General features: G+C 37.8%; 1 protein-coding gene across 1 annotated transcript in view; it reads left to right on the top strand.

Moving 5' to 3' along the window:
* Positions 1 to 25,179, top strand: part of COL21A1 (collagen type XXI alpha 1 chain) — a 233,201-nt gene that overhangs the window by 75,025 nt on the left and 132,997 nt on the right. Inside the window, exon 3 of the mRNA XM_070777764.1 lies at positions 606 to 1,157. Coding sequence (XP_070633865.1) covers positions 606 to 1,157 — 552 coding nt within the window. The remainder of the gene's footprint in view (positions 1 to 605; positions 1,158 to 25,179) is intronic.

A 25,179-nucleotide genomic window follows, 5' to 3' on the forward strand; every position in this document is an offset into this window, starting at 1 on the left:
AATGGATATCTAGGTTGCTTCCATGTCCTAGCTATTGTAAACAGTGCTGCAATGAACATTGGGGTACATGTGTCTTTTTCAGTTATGGTTTCCTCAGAGTATATGACCAATAGTGTGATTGTTGGGTTACATGGTAGTTTTATTCCTAGTTTTTTAAAGAATCTCCATACTATTCTCCGTACTGGGCTATATCAATTTACATTCCCACCAACAATGCAAGCATCCATTTTTTAATGTCTGATTTTAAAGCTGATTCATTCATTAATCCTTAAAATAAGATAATTCAAAAATATCAACAAAAGTCATAGCCCTCATTTATAAAGAATTTTCATGAGTTAAGCAGTGTGTCATATTAATCTTCACAAAACTCTTATAAACTGCTTACTGTATCTTTTACTTTAAAAATTTTCAGCTTTATTGAGGTATTCAATATAATTGATATGTAAAACTGTACGATATTTAAAGTATACACTGTGGTGACTTTATATACATACATTGTGAAAGGATTCTCCAATCTGGTTAATGAAAAATTCATGCATTTGAAACCTTCCTCTTTCCTTTTTTTCTGTAACACATGTACTCTGATGATTTTCTTTCTCGCTTAGGTTGTCGTACTGCTCCGACAGATTTAGTTTTCATCTTGGATGGCTCTTACAGTGTTGGCCCAGAAAACTTTGAAATAGTGAAAAAGTGGCTTGTCAATATCACAAAGAACTTTGACATAGGACCGAAGTTTATTCAGGTTGGGGTGGTTCAGTACAGTGACTACCCTGTCCTGGAGATCCCCCTGGGGAGCCATGAATCGGGAGAGAACTTGATGGCAGCCATGGAGTCAATACATTACTTGGGAGGAAACACACGGACTGGAAAGGCCATCCAGTTTGCCCTTGATTACCTTTTTGCCAAGTCCGCACGGTTTCTGACTAAGATCGCAGTAGTCCTTACGGATGGGAAATCCCAAGATGAAGTCAAGGATGCTGCAGAAGCAGCAAGAGACAGTAGAATAACATTGTTCGCCATTGGTGTTGGGTCAGAAACAGAAGAGGCAGAACTTAGAGCTATTGCCAACAAGCCTTCATCCACCTATGTGTTTTATGTGGAAGACTACATTGCAATATCCAAAATAAGGGAGGTGATGAAGCAGAAACTTTGTGAAGGTAAGCCTTAATATAATGTGGAAACAAGTAAGAATGACAATCTCTTACAGTTTTGTATAACCTGTTCTTTTACAGTGGGGGAGATGGTTTTATTCAATGTCAGATGAGTTAAGTCAGAACTGAAGTGAGCACACATTTCTATGTTAGAGTTATTCTGGATAAACTTTGTTTTTGGGAACAATTGCTTTCTTGTAAAATCTATAGTTGGAGGATATTATATTTTGTGATTTTTGTGTGTGTGTGTGTGTTTCTTTCAGATACAATGTGTTTATTGTGGAGGTTAGATAAAGTTAAGATACATAAAGAATGAAAATATATGTAAATCATGTATGATTATATCACTCCTGTTAGCAAGGTTTCTGCCTTTTCCATTCTAGTCTTTTTTTTTTTTTACAGTTTCATTTTTTATTGAACTTACATAAAATAATATTTTACTCATTCAAGTTACACAAATTCTCAAAAAATATGAAATAAATTTTTTTATTTTACCTAGGAAAGCTTTAATATTCTGTACAAAGTTCATAAAAGCTATCAATTCTTATTCAATTATGTGCTCATTAATTAGATATAATTTAGAATTAATCATGAATTAATTATGCATTTATATATCAATTATGCACACAGTTGTATATATCAACATATACAGTCAGTCATTTCAGTTTCTCAGTTGTGTCAAACTCTTTGCAACCTCATGGACTGCAGCATGCTAGACTTTCCTGTCCATCACTAACTTCCAGAGCTTGTTCAAACTCATGTCCATCAAGTCACTGATGTCATCCAACCATCTCATCCTCTGTCGTCCCCTTCTTGTGCTGCCTTCAATCTTTACAAGCATCAGGGTCTTTTCCAATGAGTCAGTTTCTCACCTCAGGTGGCCAAAGTATTGGAGTTTCAGCTTCAGCATCAGTCCTTCCAATAAATATTCAGGACTAATTTCCTTTAGGATGGACTGGTTTCATCTCCTTACAGTCCAAGGGACTCTTAAGAGTCTTCTCCAACACCACAGTTCAAAAGCATTCTTCAGTGCTCAGAAAGCTGAGCTCTAGTCTTTTTTGATTTCAGAGTGTTTGAGAGTTTATTCATGTGCCTGAATAAGGATGTGGTGTGTGTGTGTGTGTGTGCGTGCATGCTTATTCAGTTGTGTCTGACTGTTTGTGATCCCATGGACTGTAGCCTGCCAAGCTCCTCGGTCCATGGGATTCTCCAGGCAAGAATATTGGAGTGGGTAGCCATTCCCTTCTCCGGGGAATCTTTCCAATCCAAAGATCAAACCCAAGTTTCCTGTATTGCAAGTGAATTCTTTATTGTCTGAGCCACGTGGAAAGACTGTCTAAATAAGGATAATATTGTATAAGTAATTTCATACTCTCTTTTCATATTATTTATACTATGTTACTATATGTATGATTTTAAACTATTAATATTATAGCATATAATCTTTTAAGATTATTTAAATTTTCTCCATTTTTGTATAGTTGGTTTATTCCTAAGTTTTTCTAATACAAATAACTGAATATTCCTGTACCTAATTGTGAATGGGGATTAAAGAAAACAGAAAACAAATATCCAATTACTAACATTTTTAAAACTTTTGAAGAGTCTTAAAAATTTCACTTAAGAAAAACAAACTCCTACCAGCAATGAGGAAACCTTTGAAAATATAGTGCTTGCTAGTCTATTAATTATGTTTACATCATTCCATTAAATACTGGAGTTTATTAAGTTTACATCATCCCATAAAATATAGGAAAGTTCCAATTTTTGTAAATATTAAACCTGTAGGAGTACAGACATGCTTGTGTTTAAGTTATTTGGGGGGAGAATAATTTATTCATATCATTTATTTTTAATATTATAGGCATTTAATGTGCCATCTACCTAAAATCATATTCATGCAAATGGAAATGTTTTTTCCCAGTTTACCTACCAAAAAATCCAAAAATTGTTTGGTTCACTTTTGATAGAAAAATTTCTACATGATTGTGACTTAGAAAACAACTTAATTTCTTTATTTTCTTTGTATTTGAGGGGACTGTGGTAAAGAAAAACACTTCAAAGCTTTTTAGATTATCTACTATTTTAAGAAACCACTACAAAACAAACAGCATAGAAAATTAAGTTTTTTCTATAATAAAACTTTTAAAAAGGTACTAATAAGTAAATACAAATGCTCAGTACAGTTATTCTTTTTATGAGTCTCTAACAGTAAGACTGTGTTGACTTTTATTGTGTTGAACAGGTCAAAGGAATTGAGATTTTTAATGTGTTATTGGATTAGTTAGAAATCTTTCACTTTGAAGTTAGGTATGCTGCTGCTACTGCTGCTAAGTCGCTTCAGTCGTGTCCGACTCTATGCGACCCCTGAGACAGCAGCCCACCAGGCTCCCCCGTCCCTGGGATTCTCCAGGCAAGAACACTGGAGTGGGTTGCCATTTCCTTCTCCAATGCATCAAAGTGAAAAGTGAAAGGGAAGTCGCTCAGTCGTGTCCAACTCTTTGTGACCCCATGGACTGCAGCCTACCAGGCTCCTCCTCCTTCCAGTTAGGAAGTTAGGTATACTTCATTATTAAAATAAACTTTCCATGGTAAAATTACGCTTACCATTCATTTTAATCCTAAAATATAAATTTGATTAAATATGTCTGTTAAGTATTTGCTTCATAGACTTTTCCTGAAGATCTGTATTTTCATAAATGCATTCTCTGTATTTAAATTTTTAAAAATACACATGAAAGAGTAGCTGTGTGTAAAGGGGTAAAGCTTCTTTCAGCTAAAATGTCTGATCTGTAAAAAAAAAATCAAATTTGAAATCTTGCCAAATATTTCTTCATCCACACTCAGAAAAAGAATGTAAGTAATGTCTGTGTCTATTCAGTTCACATATTCACTGTACAATAGACATCTTTTAAAATGTACATTTTGAAGTTGTACTTGTGGAAGATATGAGTTTTTTTGCACTTGACATTTCATACTGTATTACACAGTGTGATTAATGCACTAAATTAATGCACTGCTATATTGCAGCAGCCTCAAATTATATATATTATATAATTAACATTATATATGTTAGATTATTTGACTAGCTCACCTTTTTTTTGACAGTTAACTTCTATTTTGTGGTGTTTAGCATATAGAGTTGTTCCCTTTTATATTCTACTGTTGTTGATCCAGGATGAACAAAATATTATCCAACTCTTTGTTCCCGCATAGATTATTTCATATTCATGAATCTACTGTTTCCTTGAAGATGTATTGTTCAATATGTTCCTTATTTCAAGACCACCTAAAAGTGATGAAAAATGATTTCTTTATTTATCAGAGAGTATTTCTTTCAACTTGGGCTTAGTTTGTCCTTTTTTAGTTCTTTGACTTGTAAAGGTAGGCTGTTTATTTAGGTCTTTATTATTTTTATTGCTATGAATGTCCTTCTGAGTCCTGCTTTTGCTGCATCCCATATGTTTTGGTATGTAGTATTTTATGGTTTGTTTGTATAAGATATCTTCTGTCAAATAAGTCAAATCCTTATTTGACTTAAGGATTGTTCAAGAGTATATTAATTTCCATGTATTTGTGAATTTTCCAGTTTTCCTCCTGGCATATTAATGAAAAATATTAAAATAAAATTATTTTAATATCATTCAGTTGTGGTTGGAAAATATACCTGGTATGATTTCAATCTTCTTAAATTTGTGAAGGCTTATTTATTTATTTATTTTTAACCTAATGTATTACCTATCCTGGAGACTGTTTCATCTGTACTTGAGAAGAACGTGTATTCTGGTGCTGTGGCCATGATGGGGGTAGGCAGTGTGTTCTATATATGTCTATTAGATTCATTTGGCCTAGAATGTTGTTCTTTTGTTGACCTTCCATCTGAATATTCGGCTGCTGCTGCTGCTGCTAAGTCGCTTCAGTCGTGTCTGACTCTGTGTGACCCCATAGACAGCAGCCCACCAGGCTCCCCTGTCCCTGGGATTCTCCAGGCAAGAACACTGGAGTGGGTTGCTGTTTACTTCTCCAATGCTTGAAAGTGAAGAGTTAAGTGAAGTCGCTCAGTCGTGTCCAACTCTTCGTGACCCCATGGACTGTAGCCTACCAGGCTCCTGCATCCATGGGATTTTCCAGGCAAGAGTACTGGAGTGGGGTGCCATTGCCTTCTCTGCTGAATATTCTATTCATTATTTACTGGAACATTGAAATCCCTTACTGTTATTGGGTTGCTGTCAGTTTTGTCAATGTTTGCATCATATATTTGGGTGCTGTAATGTTGATTGCATATATATTTATAATTCGTATGTTTTACTGGCAAATTAACCAAAATATATATAAATTGGTTAATTTGCCAGTAAAACATACACACACACACACACACACACACACACACACACACACACTGTCCTTCCTTGTCTCTTTTGAGAGATTTTTGACTTAAAGTCCATTTGTCACCATTTTTGTTCTCTTTGGTAAACTTTTGTATGGAGTATCTTTTTTCCATCCCTTTACCCCTTTACTTTTATCCTATGTGTGTCCTTAATTCTAAAGTAAATTTCTCGTAGACAGCATGAATAGTATTTTTTAAAATCCATTTAGCTACTCTATGCCTTTTATTGAGGATTTTAATTAATTCACATCTGAAGTAACTACTGATAAGGAATGATTTAATATAGTCATTTATAATTTTTTTTCTGACCTTTTTTTAGTTCCTCTTTTCTCTCTTCCTATTTTCTTTTGTGTTTTATTGATTTTTGTAGTGACATGCAAATTCCTTTTTAATTTACTTTTGTATGTTTTCTATAGGTTTTTTGGGGTTACTATGTGACACAGGCATGCCTACTCAGTCATTTCTGACTCTTTGCAACCCTATGGACTGTAGCACGCTAGTTTCCTCTGATATAGAAAACATCATATAGTTATATCAATCTATTTTAATAACTTCAAAACTCTATTTTTTGTTCTTTTCTGCCCCCTTTACACTTTTTTTAATTCATTTTAATTTTTTTAAATTTAATTTAATTTAATTTTTTACTTTACAATATTGTATTGGTTTTGCCATATATCAACATGAATCCACCACAGGTATACACGTGTTCCCCATCCTGAACCCTCCTCCCTCCTCCCTCCCCATACATACATACATACATACATACAGTGCACCAGCCCCAAGCATCCAGTATCGTGCATCGAACCTGGACTGGTGACTCATTTCATATATGATATTATACATGTTTCAATGCCATTCTCCCAAATCATCCCACCCTCTCCGTCTCCCTCAGAGTCCAAAAGACTGTTCTATACATTAGTGTCTCTTTTGCTGTCTCGTATACAGGGTTATTGTTACCATCTTTCTAAATTCCATATATATGCGTTAGTGTACTGTATTGGTGTTTTTCTTTCTGGCTTACTTCACTCTGTATAATAGGCTCCAGTTTCATCCACCTCATTAGAACTGATTCAAATGTATTCTTTTTAATGGCTGAGTAATACTCCATTGTGTATATGTACCACAGCTTTCTTATCCATTCATCTGCCAATGGACATCTAGGTTGATTCCATGTCCTGGCTATTATGAACAGTGCTGCGATAAACACTGGGGTACACGTGTCTCTCCCTTCTGGTTTCCTCAGTGTGTATGCCAAGCAGTGGGATTGCTGGGTGATAAGGCAGTTCTATTTCCAGTTTTTTAAGGAATCTCCACACTGTTCTCCATAGTGGCTGTACTAGATTGCATTCCCACCAACAGTGTAAGAAGGTTCCCTTTTCTCCACACCCTCTCCAGCATTTATTGCTTGTAGACTTTTGGATCGCAGCCATTCTGACTGGCGTGAAATGGTACCAGTCTTCACTGGTGTGAAGTGGTTTTGATTTGCATTTCTCTAATAATGAGTGATGTTGAGCATCTTTTCATGTGTTTGTTAGCCATTTGTATGTCTTCTTTGGAGAAATGTCTATTTAGTTCTTTGGCCCATTTTTTGATTGGGTCATTTGTTTTTCTGGAATTGAGCTGTAGGAGTTGTTTGTATATTTTTGAGATTAATTGTTTGTCAGTTGCTTCATTTGCTATTATTTTCTCCCATTCTGAAGGCTGTCTTTTCACCTTGCTTATAGTTTCCTTTGTTGTACAGAAGCTTTTAAGTTTAATTAGGTCCCATTTGTTTATTTTTGCTTTTATTTCCAATATTCTGGGAGGTGGGTCGTAGAGGATCCTGCTGTGATGTATGTCAGAGAGTGTTTTGCCTATGTTCTCCTCTAGGAGTTTTATAGTTTCTGGTCTTACGTTTAGATCTTTAATCCATTTTGAGTTTATTTTTGTGTATGGTGTTAGTAAGTGTTCTAGTTTTATTCTTTTACAAGTGGTTGACCAGTTTTCCCAGCACCATTTGTTAAAGAGATTGTCTTTTCTCCATTGTATATTCTTGCCTCCTTTGTCAAAGGATAAGGTGTCCATAGGTGCGTGGATTTATCTCTGGGCTTTCTATTTTGTTCCATTGATCTATATTTCTGTCTTTGTGCCAGTACCATACTGTCTTGATGACTATGGCTTTGTAGTAGAGCCTGAAGTCAGGCAGGTTGATTCCTCCAGTTCCATTCTTCTTTCTCAAGATTGCTTTGGCTATTCAAGGTTTTTTTGTATTTCCATACAAATTGTGAAATTATTTGTTCTAGCTCTGTGAAGAATACCGTTGGTAGCTTGATAGGGATTGCATTGAATCTATAAATTGCTTTGGGTAGTATACTCATTTTCACTATATTGATTCTTCCAATCCATGAACATGGTATATTTCTCCATCTATTAGTGTCCTCTTTGATTTCTTTCACCAGTGTTTTATAGTTTTCTATATATAGGTCTTTAGTTTCTTTAGGTAGATATATTCCTAAGTATTTTATTCTTTTTGTTGCAATGGTGAATGGAATTGTTTTCATAATTTCTCTTTCTATTTTCTCATTATTAGTGTATAGGCATGCAAGGGATTTCTGTGTGTTGATTTTATATCCTGCAACTTTACTATATTCATTGATTAGTTCTAGTAATTTTCTGGTGGAGTCTTTAGGGTTTTCTATGTAGAGGATCATGTCATCTGCAAACAGTGAGAGTCTTACTTCTTCTTTTTGAATTTGGATTCCTTTTATTTCTTTTCCTGCTCTGATTGCTGTGGCCAAAACTTCCACACCCTTGTCTTGTTCCTGACTTTTGGGGAATAGCTTTCAATTTTTCACCATTGAGGATAATGTTTTTCCTGTGGGTTTGTCATATATAGCTTTTATTATGTTGAGGTATGTTCCTTCTATTCCTGCTTTCTGGAGAGTTATTTTTTTTAATCATAAATGGATGTTGAATTTTGTCAAAGGCTTTCTCCGCATCTATTGAGATAATCATATTGTTTTTATTTTTAAATTTGTTAATGTGATGTATTACATTGATTGGTTTGCGGATGTTGAAGAATCCTTGCATCACTGGGATAAAGCCCACTTGGTCATGGTGTATGATCTTTTTAATGTGCTGTTGGATTCTGATTGCTAGAATTTTGTTAAGGATTTTTGCATCTGTGTTCATCAGTGATATTGGCCTGTAGTTTTCTTTTTTTGTGGCATCTTTGTCAGGTTTTGGTATTAGGGTGATGGTGGCCTCATAGAATGAGTTTGGAAGTTTACCTTCCTCTGCAATTTTCTGGAAGAGTTTGAGTAGGATAGGTGTTAGCTCTTCTCTAAATTTTTGGTAGAATTCAGCTGTGAAGCCATCTGGACCTGGGGTCTTGTTTGCTGGAAGATTTCTGATTACAGTTTCAATTTCCATGCTTGTGATGGGTCTGTTAAGATTTTCTATTTCTTCCTGGTCCAGTTTTGGAAAGTTGTACTTTTCTAAGAATTTAGAAAAGTTTAAACAAAAGAAATTTGTTCATTTCTTCCACGTTCTCCATTTTATTGGCATATAATTGCTGATAGTAGTCTCTTATGATCCTTTGTATTTCTGTGTTGTCTGTTGTGATCTCTCCATTTTCATTTCTAATTTTATTGGTTTGATTTTTCTCCCTTTGTTTCTTGATGAGTCTGGCTAATGGTTTGTCAATTTTATTTATCCTTTCAAAGAACCAGCTTTTGGCTTTGTTGATTTTTGCTATGGTCTCTTTTGTTTCTTTTGCATTTATTTGCATTTATTTATTTTCCCTAATTTTTAAGATCTCTTTCCTTCTACTAACCCTAGGGGTTCTTCATTTCCTCCTTTTCTAGTTGCTTTAGGTGTAGAGTTAGGTGATTTATTTGACTTTTTTCTTGTTTCTTGAGGTATGCCTGTATTGCTATGAACTTTCCCCTTAGGACTGCTTTTACAGTGTCCCACAGGTTTTGGGTTGTTGTGTTTTCATTTTCATTTGTTTCTATGAAAATTTTGATTTCTTTTTTGATTTCTTCTGTGATTTGTTGGTTATTCAGCAGCATGTTGTTCAGCCTCCATATGTTGGCATTTTTAATAGTTTTTCTCCTGTAATTGAGATCTAATCTTACTGCATTGTGGTCAGAAAAGATGCTTGGAATGACTTCAATTTTTTTGAATTTACCAAGGCTAGATTTATGGCCCAGGATGTGATCTATCCTGGAGAAGGTTCCATGTGCACTTGAGAAAAAAGTGAAATTCATCGTTTTGGGGTGAAATGTCTTTATAGATATCAATTAGGTCTAACTGGTCTATTGTATCATTTAAAGTTTGTGATTCCTTGTTAATTTTCTGTTTAGTTGATCTATCCATAGGTGTGAGTGGGGTATTAAAGTCTCCCACTATTATTGTCTTATTGTTAATTTCCCCTTTCATACTTGTTAGCATTTGTCTTACATATTGCAGTGCTCCTATGTTGGGTGCATATATATTTATAATTGTTATATCTTCTTCTTGGATTGATCCTTTGATCATTATGTAGTGTCCTTCTTTGTCTCTTTTCACAGCTTTTGTTTTAAAGTCTTGTTTTAAAATCTATTTTATCTGATATGAGTATTGCTACTCCTGCTTCTTTTTTGGTCTCTATTTGCATGGAAAATCTTTTTCCAGCCCTTCCCTTTCAGTCTGTATGTGTCCCCTGTTTTGAGGTGGGTCTCTTGTAGACAACATATATAGGGGTTTTGTTTTTGTATCCATTCAGCCAGTCTTTGTCTTTTGGTTGGGGCATTCAACCCATTTACATTTAAGATAATTATTGATAAGTATGATTAAGATAATTATTGATAAGTATGACCCCATTGCCATTTACTTTATTGTTTTGGGTTTCAGTTTATACACCCTTTTTGTGTTTCCTGTCTAGAGAATATCCTTTAGTATTTGTTGGAGAGCTGGTTTGGTGGTGCTGAATTCTCTCAGCTTTTGCTTGTCTGTAAAGCTTTTGATTTCTCCTTCATATTTGAATGAGATCCTTGCTGGGTACAGTAATCTGGGCTGTAGGTTATTTTCTTTCATCACTTTAAGTATGTCTTGCCATTCCCTCCTGGCTTGAAGAGTTTCTATTGAAAGATCAGCTGTTATCCTTATGGGAATTCCCTTGTGTGATATTTGTTGTTTTTCCCTTGCCGCTTTTAATATTTGTTCTTTGTGTTTGATCTTTGTTAATTTGATTAATATGTGTCTTGGGGTGTTTCGCCTTGGGTTTATCCTGTTTGGGACTCTCTGGGTTTCTTGGACTTGGGTGATTATTTCCTTCCCCATTTTAGGGAAGTTTTCAACTATTATCTTCTCAAGTATTTTCTCATGGTCTTTCTTTTTGTCTTCTTCTTCTGGGACTCCTATGATTTGAATGTTGTAGCGTTTAATATTGTCCTGGAGGTCTCTGAGATTGTCCTCATTTCTTTTAATTCATTTTTCTTTTATCCTCTCTGATTCATTTATTTCTACCATTCTATCTTCTAATTCACTAATCCTATCTTCTGCCTCTGTTATTCTACTATTTGTTGCCTCCAGAGTGTTTTTGATCTCATTTATTTCATTATTCATTATATATTGACTCTTTTTTATTTCTTTTAGGTCCTTGTTAAACCTTTCTTGCATCTTCTCAATCCTTGTCTCCAGGATATTTATCTGTGATTCCATTTTTATTTCAAATTTTGGATCATTTTCACTATCATTATTCGGAATTCTTTATCACGTAGATTCCCTATCTCTTCCTCTTTTGTTTGGTTGGTGGGCATTTATCCTGTTCCTTTACCAGCTGGGTATTCCTCTGTCTCTTCATCTTGTTTATATTGCTGAGTTTGGGGTATCCTTTCTGTATTCTGGCAGTTTGTGGAGTTCTCTTTATTGTGGAGTTTCCTCGCTGTGTGTGGATTTGTACAGGTGGCTTGTCAAGGTTTCTTGGTTAGGGAAGCTTGTGTCGGTGTTCTGGTGGGTGGAGCTGGATTTCTTCTCTCTGGAGTGCAATGAAGTGTCCAGTAATGAGTTATGAGATGTCTATGGTTTTGTAGTAACTTTGGGCAGCCTGTATATTGGAGCTCAGGGCTGTATTCCTGTGTTGGTGGAGAATTTGCATGGTATGTTTTGTTCTGGAACTTGTTGGCCCTTGTGTGGTGCTTGGTTTCAGTGTAGGTATGGAGGTGTTTGATGAGCTCCTGTCAATTAATGTTCCCTGGAGTCAGGGTTTGGACTTAAGCCTCCTGCTTCCAGTTTTCAGTCTTATTTTTACAGTACTCTCAAAACTTCTCCTTCTATACAGCACCATTGATAAAACATCTATGTTAAAGATGAAAAGTTTATCCACAGTGAGGGACACCCAGAGAGGTTCACAGAGTTACATGGAAAAGACAAGAGGGAGAGGGTGTTGGAGGTGACCCGAATGAGATGAGGTGGAATCAATAGAGAGAGCAGGCTAGCCAGTAATCACTTCCTTATGTACACTCCACAACTGGACCACTCAGAGATGTTCACAGAGTTATATAGAGAAGAGAAGAGGGAGGAAGGAGACAGAGGTGGCCAGGAGGATAAAAGGGGGGAATGAAAAGAAGAGAGACAGATCCAGCCAGTAATCAGTTCCCTAAGTGTTCTCCACCATCTGGAAAACACAGAAATTCACAGAGTTGGGTAGAGCAGAGAGGGTTTAGGGAGGAGACACAGGCGACCTGGTGGAGAAAATGGAGACTCCAAAGGAGGAGAGAGCAGTCAAGCCAGTAATGTCGCTCCCAAGTAAAAATGGGTCCTGAAGATTGGGTTCTTAAAGGTACAAAATTGATATCAAATACCAAAAAGCAAAAATTAAAAATCTAGTGTAGAGTTTGGAATTTCAAAAATACAATGTTAAAGAAAAGAAGAAGAAGAAGAAAGAGAAAAAAAAAGTCACAAAAATTATATATATATATATAAAATATAGATACAAAATTGATAACAAATACCAAAAAGCAAAAATTAAAAATCTAGAGTAGAGTTTGGAATTTGAGAAATACAATGTTAAAGAAAAGAAGAAGAAAAAGAAAGAGAAAAAAAAGTCACAAAAATTATATATTAAAAAAAAAATAGGTACAAAATTGATAACAAATACCAAAAGCAAAAATTAAAAATCTAGAGTAGAGTTTGGAATTTCAAAAATACAATATTAAAGAAAAGAAGAGAAAAAAAAGAAAGGAAAAAAAAAGTCACAAAAATTATAAAAAAATATATATATGAAGTTTGCTTTTAAAAAAAAAGGGTCTTTTTTTTTTTTTGCAAAGTAATCAGATCAGATCAGTCACTCAGTCATATCCGACTCTTTGCGACCCCATGAATCGCAGCATGCCAGGCCTCCCTGTCCATCACCAACTCCCGGAGTTCACTCAAACTCACGTCCATCGAGTCAGTGATGCCATCCAGCCATCTCATCCTCTGTCGTCCCCTTCTTCTCCTGCCCCCAATCCCTCCCAGCATCAGAGTCTTTTCCAATGAGCCAACTCTTTGCATGAGGTGGCCAAAGTACTGGAGTTTCAGCTTCAGCATCATTCCTTCCAAAGAAATCCCAGGGCTGATCTCCTTCAGAATGGACTGGTTGGATCTCCTTGCAGTCCAAGGGACTCTCAAGAGTCTTCTCCAACACCACAGTTCAAAAGCATCAATTCTTCGGCGCTCAGCCTTCTTCACAGTCCAAGTCTCACATCCATACATGACCCCAGGAAAAAACCATAGCCTTGACTAGACCAACCTTTGTTGGCAAAGTAATGTCTCTGCTTTGGAATATGCTATCTAGGTTGGTCATAACTTTCCTTCCAAGGAGTAACCATCTTTTAATTTCATGGCTGCAATCACCATCTGCAGTGATTTTGGAGCCCAGAAAAATAAAGTCTGACACTGTTTCCACTGTTTCCCCATCTATTTCCCATGAAGTGATGGGACCGGATGCCATGATCTTTGTTTTCTGAATGTTGAGCTTTAAGCCAACTTTTTCACTCTCCACTTTCACTTTCATCAAGAGGCTTTTGAGTTCCTCTTCACTTTCTGCCATAAGAGTGGTGTCATCTGCATATCTGAGGTTATTGATATCTCTCCCAGCAATCTTGATTCCAGCTTGTGTTTCTTCCAGTCCAGCATTTCTCATGATGTACTCTGCTTATAAGTTAAATAAGCAGGGTGACAATATACAGCCTTGACATACTCCTTTTCCTATTTGGAAGCATTCTGTTGTTCCATGTCCAGTTCTAACTGTTGCTTCCTGACCTGCATACGAATTTCTCAAGAGGCAGATCAGGTTGTCTGGTATTCCCATTTCTCAGAATTTCCCACAGTTTATTGTGATCCACACAGTCAAAGGCTTTGGCATAGTCAATAAGGCAGAAATAGATGTTTTTCTGGAACTGTCTTGCTTTTTCCATGATCCAGCAGATGTTGGCAATTTGATCTCTGGTTCCTCTGCCTTTTCTAAAACCAGCTTGAACATCTGGAAGTTCACGGTTCACATATTGCTGAAGCCTGGCTTGGAGAATTTTGAACATTACTTTACTAGCATGTGAGATGAGTGCAATTGTGCGATAGTTTGAGCATTCTTTGGCATTGCCTTTCTTTGGGATCAGAATGAAAACTGACCTTTTCCAGTCCTGTGGCCACTGCTGAGTTTTCCAAATTTGCTGGCATATTGATTACAGCACTTTCATAGCATCATCTTTCAGGATTTGAAATAGCTCAACTGGAATTCTATCACCTCCACTAGCTTTGTTCGTAGTGATGCTTTCTAAGGCCCACTTGACTTCACATTCCAGGATGTCTGGCTCTAGTAGGTTATAAAAGTGAAAATTAAAGGAGTAATAGAGGACTTAAAATTTTTTTAAAAAATTAAAAATAAAAGAAAGAAAGAATGATCATAAAAATAGTAAAAATATATCTAGGACTTTCTCTAGTGCTGTTTTGGGTTTTGTGGGGTCAGTTCATTTTCGGCTAGTTCCTTGGTCCGGCTTATATTTCTCAAGATCTATAGGCCCCTTCCTATGTAGTCGGTAGTAACAACAGGGTTTTACTCTATTGCACCTGTCACTTCCAAGGCGGTTCCCTCTGTTTTAGCTTCTTCTGTTTGCTGGTCTGTTCAGTGTCTGATTTCTGTCCTGACACAAAGGGGACGGTGGAGGACCCTTTTTTTTCTTTTTTTTTTTTTTAGGCTCACTTGTTCAGTCCCGCTCTGGGGGATGCTGCAAACAAATAACACTGGCATGTGCTTGCAGTGCCTCAGCCACACTGGGCCTGACCCCACTCACAGCGTGTGTACCCTCCTGCCCACACTGTTCAGGCTCTAGGTTGCTCCACCGGGAACCATCCGAGGCTGGCCCTGGGCTGCATGCACCTCCCAGGTCTAAGCCGCTCAGGTTCAGGCACTAGGGTAGTCCTCAGAGGCACAGACTCCGTTGGGCCTGCGTTTTGTGCCCTTCCCAGGTCCAAGCAGCTCAGGTGATGGAGGTGTTTGGCGAGCGCGGCCTCTGTGACTTATCACCTCCCCGCTGCTCGGTTTTCTGGGTGTACAACCGGTGCACCTTCTCAGGCAGATGTTGACCATCCAGACCCCCAAGAAGTCTTAGTTAGCAAAGAAGCCTGCTTACAGTTTTGTACATAATGTCTCTCTGGGGCTGCGATTGCCCCCTTCCAGCTCTGGCTGCCTGGCACTGGAGGGGGATGGTCTGCAGCCGGCTATCTCTGTTCAGTCCTTTGTTCTGTGCACGGGCCTGGCGGTGTCTTAGGTTAGGGCTGGCTTTTTGTGTGGTAATTATCCCACAGTCTGGTTTGCTAGCCCAAGTTAGTTCGCTCAGATAGCACTTGGGGCATTCAGGCCAGATCCTTACTCTAAGCGATGCAGCCCGCGCCGTGCCTCCCTGCCCAGCCCCTTCTTGCTAGTGGCGGGTGCAGGCGTCTGCGCTGCTTCTCGGCTGGGGGAGTTACCGTTGGGCTCGTAATCTGTGGGTTTTAATTGTTTATTTATTTTCCCTCCCTGTTATGTTGCCCTCTGTGCTTCCAAGGCTCGGCACAGAATCGGCAGTGAGAGTGTTTCCTGGTGTTTGGAAACTTCTCTCTTTTTAAGACTCCCTTCCCGGGACGGAGCTCCATCCCTCCCTCTTTTGTCTCTTTTTTTGTCATTTATTTTTTCCTACCTCCTTTCGAAGACAATGGGCTGCTTTTCTGGGTGCCTGATGTCCTCTGCCGTCTTTCAGAAATTGTTTTGTGGAATTTACTCGGCGTTTAAATGTTCTTTTGATGAATTTGTGGGGGAGAAAGTGGTCTCTCTGTCCTATTCCTCAGCCTTCTGAGCTCCTCCCCACCCTTTACACTTTTTAATGATGCCACAAATTATATCATCTTATACTGTGTATCCATTAATATATTTTCACAGTTTTCTATATCAGAATTAAAAGTGATTTAAATACCACTGTTACAGTGTTACAGTATTCTGAATATGTCTCTATATTTACCTTTACCAGCAAATTTTATACTTTCCAGTGCTTTTGTGTTGCTGCTTAATATCCTTTCAATTTGAAGGACCTCCCTAGTATTTCTTGTTAGGTGGGCCTAGTGGTGATGAGCTTTTTCTTAATCTAGAAAAGTATTTATTTTTCTTTCTAGTTTGAATGACAGGTTTGCCAGGTATGTTATTTTTGGTGGGCAGTCTTTTTCTTTGAACACTTTGAATAGAGCACCCCATTCCCTTGTGGCCTGCAATATTTCTACTCAGAAATCTGGTGATTGGATTATGGGGTACACTGTACATAGTGAGTTGCTTTTCTGTTAGTGATTTCCAAGTTCTCTCTTTACCCTTGTTTTTGAAAATTTGATTATAATGTGTCTGGATGTGGATTTCTTCCAGTTCTTGAATATCTGGATGTCTGCTTCCTTTCCTAGATTTGAGAATTTTTTGGCTATTATTTATTTAAATAAGCTCTGCTTCTTTATCTCTTCTTCTTCTGCAACTCCTATAATCTATATATTGGTCTACTAGATGGTGGGCATGAGTCATTTAGGCTTTCTTCAATTTTTGTCATTCTTTAAAATTTTTGATCTTCTACCTGGATAATTTCAACGGACCTGTCTTCAAGTCTACTGATACTTTCTTCTACTTGATCAAGGCTGACTTTTAACCCCCCTAGTCAGTTTTCTGGTTCAATTATTGTGTTTTTCTGCTCCAAAACTTCTGTTTGGTTCTCCTTTATATTTTCTTTTTGTTGCTATTCTCATTTTGTTCATGTGTCATGTTCTTGAGCTCATAAAGCATCTCATGATGGTTATTTTAAACTCTTTGTCAGATAACATACTTCTCTTTCTTCAGGGTCAGTATCTGGAGAGATATTATGTTCTTTGATTGAGTCATATATCTCATAGTTTTGTCTTGAGATTCACACATTTGAAAAAGCAATCACTTTTACCAGTCTTTACCAACAGGCTTTGCCCAGTGAAAGTCCCTTAGCAATCAGCCTGGCTAGAGATTTTGAAACCATTTTTGGAGGGATGTGATTTCTTTGGGACTGTGTAAGAAATCTGTTAATTAGTGAGACAAGTTTCCTTTTCAGAAACTAATAATCTTTCACTCCATTTGGTATCTTCCTGTAACACTCAAGTCCTCTAGTTTTACACATTTCCCCCCTCTTCCTTGCTCTCAGTGGCCACTAGGTGTCCAGGTGTGCTGGTTCCTTGTCAGCATCATTAGTCAGGTGAGACCAACATCATTCCCTCAGGCAGCCCTTTGAAAAGCTGGGATCCTGGATACATCTCCACTCTTCTCTTCCTGTGGGAGAAGCTTCAAGTCGTGTGTCTTCTCCTGACCATGCAGAATCATGTCACAACAAGCCACCCTCACACTCTTACTTGTTTTCTGCAGTCCCCAGGCGTTCAGTTGATTCAGGTTCCATCAGGGCTGCAAATGAGTCAATACAGAAACCAGTCTCTCCATCTCTCCAGTCTCTCTGAAAGCTGGAGCGTTAGATGCATGCTCCATTTTTCTTTCTTCCTCACTGGGGAGTCATTATAAGCAAGGGCATCTCTCTTGGCACTTATTTGTGTCATCCTGGAGAGGGAACTGATGTGGCCAGGGTGAAATCACTCTTATTGCCTACTTCAAGATGTTATTCTTATTTTTGTGCTCATCTGGGAAACTTCAACTTCCTGACTTGAATATGGAATGTTCATAAAGGTATTTGGCCCATAGATCATTGTTAAATCAGCATTTCAGTTAGGGGATGGTTGTCGTGACTTTCTATTCTGCTGTCTTGCTGACATCATTCTTTTGTTGTTATGAGTCAGCTAAGCATGGCCTTGATGCAATAGAATGAGGAGGGAAAAGAAAGTGATTTCCCCTTGTGCTTTGGGAGGTACCATCCTTAAGTATCTACAAGGGCTTCCAATAGCTTGTGTCTTGAAGGACTTTGTTTCAGGACCCATATTTTGATTCAGGTGAGCTGAACTTGCCTGTGCACAGAAGACAGTTAAAAGAGCAGGACCTGGAAACAGCCTGTGTATTCTTACCATTCCTTTTCCCACCATCATGATTCTTGGATGAAGCAGGAAACGTATCTGTTTCTTAAAAGAGTATATGGTGTGGACTCAAGAGGGACCAGAAGTCAGAAGGCAATTAGCTGTGTAAATGTAGCCAAATGTTCTTAGAGAGGTGAGAGGGGAGCGAGAAAGAGAGATGGCTTCCCTAAGTGGAACTTTGGTGTCTTTCATCCCCAAAAGCACTGGGGCTTTTTTTCCTTCCAGTGCTTTCCACCATGGTGTACTTTAATTTGGAATGATGTTCAGGACTTCTGAATTTCTTTTCCTCTTGTTGAAATTGTTCACATTTTGGATGACTCTTTGCTTTCAGATTGCTGTATACTTTATCTAACTCAAGGCATAATACTTACAAATAATGGCCTGGTATACTCCTCTCCCCTACTCTGTTTAACTTGCATTTCAATGGAAGCCACAAAAGGTCAAGATACACATATCAGGGGCCATGGCCAGGACAACTGAGTTGCTTTCGAAGATAGGATTTCATGATTACATGATTTCATAACAAGCATGTGATTAATTTCTCTGCCCTCACATGGAGCTCATTTCCTTCCCTCTGCCTCTCCACTATTGGTACATATGTGCTTGAATTCCTAACCACAGAGATGGGGCACAGGAAAATGAGAGGTCAGAGCTGGGGTAAAGTTTGGCAGATGGGATTTGATGAGGGGTAATATTTCATAAAACCTCATTGAATATTCAGGGGAATCATTTTGTTTTCTATCTGTAGATTAAAAGAATTTAAATATAATCTGGGTCGGTGACAATCTACATTGTCAAGGGTTTGTAGTATATGCAAAAATACGGATTTTCCATTCATTTAATTAGGGAGACTAGAGCTATGTTTTTAATAAAGAAATATGATGTGTTTATATTTCATGTGAAAACCAATGATGAGTATTAAATTTGAAAAAGTAAGATGACTATGGTATGGTATGATTCAGAAAATATTCAAATTATAGCACATAGACCTTGCTCTCAGGGTTTATGATTGGATCTAAATGCAGCTGTGTACATTCAGTTCATTATTTCTAGCAAAGATAGAAATAGAAAATATTCAGAATAACTTTCTTAGGAATGTTTAAAGCTTATATAAGTAGCTCACTCTCCCATTCTTTCTCTAAAATGTTATTTATATAATACATATCACTTAATGACATATTTTATTATTATTACATCCTTTTAAATGACCACTTTCATACCCATAGGAGTGAATATTATACAATCACTTTGGAAAAGTCTTTGATGTTATCTTTTAGGGCAAAGCGTACTGCTTTTTCTTATGAAACAGCAGTTCTACTTCTAGATATTAATATTTAGCTGTGAGAAATAAGTTCATATGTTCACCAAAAGACTATTCAAGAATGTTCATAGCAGCTTTATTTAAAGTAGCCCCAAACTGAAAACAACTCAAATGATTGCTCACAAGAAAAGAGATAAGTACATCATAGTATAATTCATAGAGTAGATCAAGGCATTTTACTGAATGTAGGTTGTATCTTAATAAAAAAGTTTAAAAAATTCAGTAAGCACAATGCAATGTATATTAAAGTAAAGCTTGATAGTTCTTTCTATAAACCTGAGGCCATGTGAATATATGTGATGGTCTAGCCTAATCTCCAGTGGTCACATATGGATGTGAGAGTTGGACTGTGAAGAAGGCTGAGCGCCGAAGAATTGATGCTTTTGAACTGTGGTGTTGGGGAAGACTCTTGAGAGTCCCTTGGACTGCAAGGAGATCCAAGCAGTCCATTCTGAAGGAGATCAGCCCTGGGATTTCTTTGGAAGGAATGATGCTAAAGCTGAAACTCCAGTACTTTGGCCAGCTCATGTGAAGAGTTGACTCATTGGAAAAGACTCTGATGCTGGGAGGGATTGGGGGCAGGAGGAGAAGGGGACGACAGAGGATGAGATGGCTGGATGGCATCACTGACTCGATGGACCTGAGTCTGAGTGAACTCCGGGAGATGGTGATGGACAGGGAGGCCTGGCATGCTGCAATTCATGGGGTCGCAAAGAATCGGACACAACTGAGCAACTGAACTGAACTGAGCCTAATCTCTGGAGTTAGAACCAGATTTGAATTTGGTTCTTGACTTGATCAATATCACTCTTTCTAAATATGATCTTAGTCTAATTGACTGACTCCAACTTTGTAATAGAGGCCTGATTTTCATTTTGTTTCATCATTTTATCTTGTATTTGTGTTAAATAATAATAGCATTTATTATCTCATACAGTTTCTGTGGATCAGGAACATGGGCAAAGCTAGGCTGGGTGATCCTGACTCAGGTTCTCTCAAGGAATGCAATCAAGATATCAGTTGGGGTGGCAGTCAGCTGAAGGCTTGACTGGCGCTGGAGGTCTGCTTCTAAGGTGACTCACTCACAAGGTTGGCGAGTCGGTGCTGTTGCTGGCAGGAGGTCTCAGTTCCTGGGCAGGTAAACATCTCTAAGGAGCTATTTGAGCATCCCTGCAACATGACGACTTGGCTTCCCCCAGAGTAAGTCATCCAAGAGAGCCAGAGAGACAGCAGTGTCTTTCCTGTTGGTCACAGAGGTCAGCCCTATCAGTGTGAGAGCAAAGAGACCACATTGTATGCAGATTATTATCAGCATGCTAGAGGCTAGAGCAACAGAGAGACATGTTAAGATGACTGGATGTCTGTTAAATAAACAATAGAGTTAGCATGTTAAAATGATGCATAACTAATATTTAACAAAACTTCTTCTCATTTAAGTTAAAAATGAAAAAAAGGAGTAAACAATGAGTTATAGGAATGGGATAAAGACTATTATCTGGATTTGCATAAAGGTAAAATGCACTACCTTTCTCCATCTCTAGTATTCAATCAGAGAAAGGAATAGCTTAACATTTCATCACATAATCAATGCTTTTAAAATGAAAACTGACAAAACCAGATGAGTTATGTTTGTAATTACCCTTTATTTTCCAAGCCAAGGATGGATTTCTGTTCCTTATATTTTTCTCATTGTTGAAAAATAATACATTCTATGTTAGTGGGACTACTCACTGGTGAAAAAGATTTTTACTTTTCTGGGTTGTGCACAAGTTGTACTTAAGGCTAATTGGAGTTTATTGGTTCCGTTGACTCACCACTGAAAGGAGTCTTATAAAAATCTATGCTTACTAGGTCCCACTGTCAGTCATGTGTTTGGCAGACATCTTCCTCTGATGAAGTATTGTTGACTTTAAATCAATCTATATTTCAAGACAGTAGGATTGCTTGCTGGCTAAAAGGATGAGATCATTTAATCTGTGATGAGAAAAGAAATTTTGTGACTCTGGGCTTTGGTAAATGGACTTCTGCTTGGATAATTTATTTAGGATTTGCTATTGCTATTTTATTGTATTTCCAATATGATGAGATGGAATCTAAGTTATTACGGTCTTAGTACTAAATTGAAACTGAAACCATGGTGGATGTGGCACCCTTTCTATGACTTGTACATTACATGATACTAAAGTCCCTGATGATAAAACATATTCAGAAAGGCAAATTATTAAATTGCCACTGAATGTCATTGAGGAATGTGTGTCAGTGACACCTATACTCACATGTGCCTTACCATTAAGGGCAAGTTCAGTTCAGGAAAGTTTAAAGGAGCTGGCTTGCATAGATCTGAGCTGTACACTCAGATACAACTATATTTTATTGGACTACTGGATCTGGATCAGTAAAATTTCTTTCAGTCTCTGACTGCAAATCTCCACATAAATTTCCCCAGTTATCAATAAAATATGTGACTTCTGCAGAGGGGTGGCTTACAAACAATATAACAAGTAGAATTGGATTGAATAGGCACTTATAAACTAGGCTAGTTGAGATCTGGAAAAATGTGTTCATTATTAATTAGTATGATAATCCCACATCTTGTTAACATCTGGCTTCCCTGGTGGCTCAGTTCAGTCACTAAATCGTGTCCAACTCTTTGCAACCCCATGGATTGCAGCACACCAGGCTTCCCTGTCCATCACCAACTCCTGGAGCTTGCTCAAACTCATGTCCATTGAGTCAGTGATGCCATCCAGCCATCTCATCCTCTGTCATCCTCTTCTCCTCCTGCCTTCAATCTTTCCCAGCATCAGGGTCTCAGGGTCTTTTCCAATGAGTCAGTTCTTTGCCTCAGGCAGCCAAAGTATTGGAGTTTCACCTTCAGCATCAGTCCTTCCAATGAATATTCAGGAGTGATTTCCTTTAGGATGGATTGTTTGGATCTCCTTGCAGTCCAAGGAACTCTCAGGAGTCTTCTCCAACACCACAGTTCAAAAGCATCAATTTTTCAGTGCTCAGCTTTCTTTATAATCCAACTCTCACATCCATACATGACTACTGGAAAAACCATAGCTTTGACTAGACAGACTTTTGTTGACAAAGTAATGTCTCTGCTTTTTAATATGCTGTCTAGGTTGGTCATTAGCTCTTCTTCCAAGGAGCAAGCATCTTTTAATTTCATGGCTGCAATCACCATCTGCAGTGATTTTGGAGCCCCCCAAAATAAAGTCTGTCACTGTTTCCTCATCTATTTACCATGAAGTGATGGGACCAGATGCCATGATCTTAGTTTTCTGAATGTTGAGTTTTAAGCCAACCTTTTCACTCTCACTTTCATCAAGAGTCTCTTTAATTCCTCTTTGCTTTCTGCCATAAGGATGGTGTTATCTGCGTATCTGAGGTTATTAATATTTCTCCTGGCAATCTTGATTCCAGCTGTGCTTCTTCCAGTCCAGCGTTTCTCATGACATACTCTGCATAGAAGTCAAATAAACAGGGTGACAATATACAACCTGGATATACTCCTTTATCGATTTGGAACCAGTCTGTTGTTCCATGTACAGTTCTAACTGTTGCTTCCTGACCTGCATACAGATTTATCAGGAGGCAGGTCAGGTGGTCTGGTATTCTCGTCTCTTCAAGAATTTTCCACAGTTTGTTGTGATCCACACAAATCTTTGGCATAGTCAATAAAGCAGAAGCAGATATTTTTCTGGAACTCTCTTGCATTTTCAGTGATCCATCGGATGTTGGCCATTTGATCTCTGTTTCCTTTGCCTTTTCTCAATCCAGCTTGAACATCTGGAATTTCTTGGTTCACGAACTGATAAAGCCTGGTTAAAATAACTTCCAAGTTCCAATTTTTATTCCCAGTTTCCAGTAGAAATTGGTTGTATGCTTATACATACATCTTTTTAGGACACTATAGAGGAGTTAGTTATTTACCTTTATTTCCCTGGCAGATTTTGGAACAATTGTTGGTTGGCAATGAAAGCAGCTTTTTATGTACAGAAACTTCCTTTTACCTGTCTCCCATAGCCAGTGTATGCAAACGTACCAACTGTATTTGAGCATTTTAGCTACATTTTACTTTTCAGTTCCTGTGTATGAGGATATTTTATTGTTCTTGTAGGTGAGCAAATAGGGAAGAAAGATTATTCCTTCAAGAAAATATGAGGGTACCAGGGGCTGAGAAGAGAGAAACCATGAGGAGTTATTGTCCAATGGGTACAAAGTTTGTATTTCTGAAAACTGAAGCTCTTCTGCTTTAGTGGTTTTTCCTTCTTTTCTTTTCTGGTTCCCTGAATAGGGGTGTTGGTTATACAACATTTGAATATACTTAATGGTAGTGAATTTACACTTAAAAATAGTCAAAATGATAAATTTTACATTCACTTTACAATTAAAAAATTGAAAGCTGAAAGAAAAATAAAATGTAATTATTTAAATACATTTTCCCTAATGAGAGGGCTTCTCTGATAGATCAAGTGGTAAACAATCTGCCTGCAATGCAGGAGCATAGTAGACACGGGTTAGATCCCTGGGTTGGGAAGATCCCCTGGAGGAGGGCATGGCAACCCACTGCAGTGTTCTTGCTGGAAAATCCCATGGACAGAGGAGCCTGGCGGGCTTCAGTCTGTATGGTTGCAAAGAGCTGTATACGACTGAGCATGCATGATCACTAATGAGATGTGCTGGATATTAATGAAGCCATGGCTATATTGTGATTACTGATATACACTTTTGATTTCATGCACTGGGCCACACTGTTTTCTGTACAATCCTGGAGATTATTAACAGAACACAGTGCAAAAGATTTGATTATAGAAAAAGGATGAGCACAGTACTTGCTTTATTCCCCACACTTGCATGCTATTTTGAAGTTATGAAGCATTTCCACATACATCAATGCATCTGATCATCAGACAAGCCCTGTGAAGGAGAGCATTATTCTCTCTTCACAGATGAGAGGCCGGAGGCTCATGAGAGGTTAAGAGGAAGGCTTTGGTCTAAACCTCAGATTCTGATCTTCAGTTGGAGCTCTTTGTCTAATATCTTATAACTTCTCTTTGGTAAAACAAATCAAAAGAGCAATTCAAATCTGAATATTCTTATGATATAATGTGTAACATATTTTCGTTTCAAATAAAGTTCTTTCTTTTGCAGTTTTAAATCAAATGCATTTGAAATGAGGCTTCATGTTGTTCTGTATTACCCTGCCCCCTGCCAGGAACAAATCTTGCATCATAGTAAGAGGAAGAATTTAATTTATTGATTTATGATTTGAGTTATATAACACAGCCTAAAGTAATGCTCAAAATTCTCCAAGCCAGGCTTCAGCAATACGTGAACTGTGAACTTCCAGATGTTCAAGCTGGTTTTAGAAAAGGCAGAGGAACCAGAGATCCAATTGCCAACATCCACTGGATCATGTAAAAAACAAGAGAGTTCCAGAAAAACATCTATTTCTGCTTTATTGATTATGCCAAAGCCTTTGACTGTGTGGATCACAATAAACTGTGGAAAATTCTGAAAGAGATGGGAATACCAGACCACCTGATCTGCCTCTTGAGAAACCTATATGCAGGTCAGGAAGCAACAGTTAGAACTGGGCATGGAACAACAGAATGCTTCCAAATAGGAAAAGGAGTACGTCAAGGCTGTATATTGTCACCCTGCTTATTTAACTTACATGTAGAGTACATCATGAGAAATGCTGGGCTGGAAGAAACACAAGCTGGAGTCAAGATTGCTGGGGGAAATCTCAATAACCT

This window comes from Bos indicus, chromosome 23 (genome assembly GCF_029378745.1).
Source record: "Bos indicus isolate NIAB-ARS_2022 breed Sahiwal x Tharparkar chromosome 23, NIAB-ARS_B.indTharparkar_mat_pri_1.0, whole genome shotgun sequence".
Lineage (NCBI taxonomy): Eukaryota > Metazoa > Chordata > Mammalia > Artiodactyla > Bovidae > Bos > Bos indicus.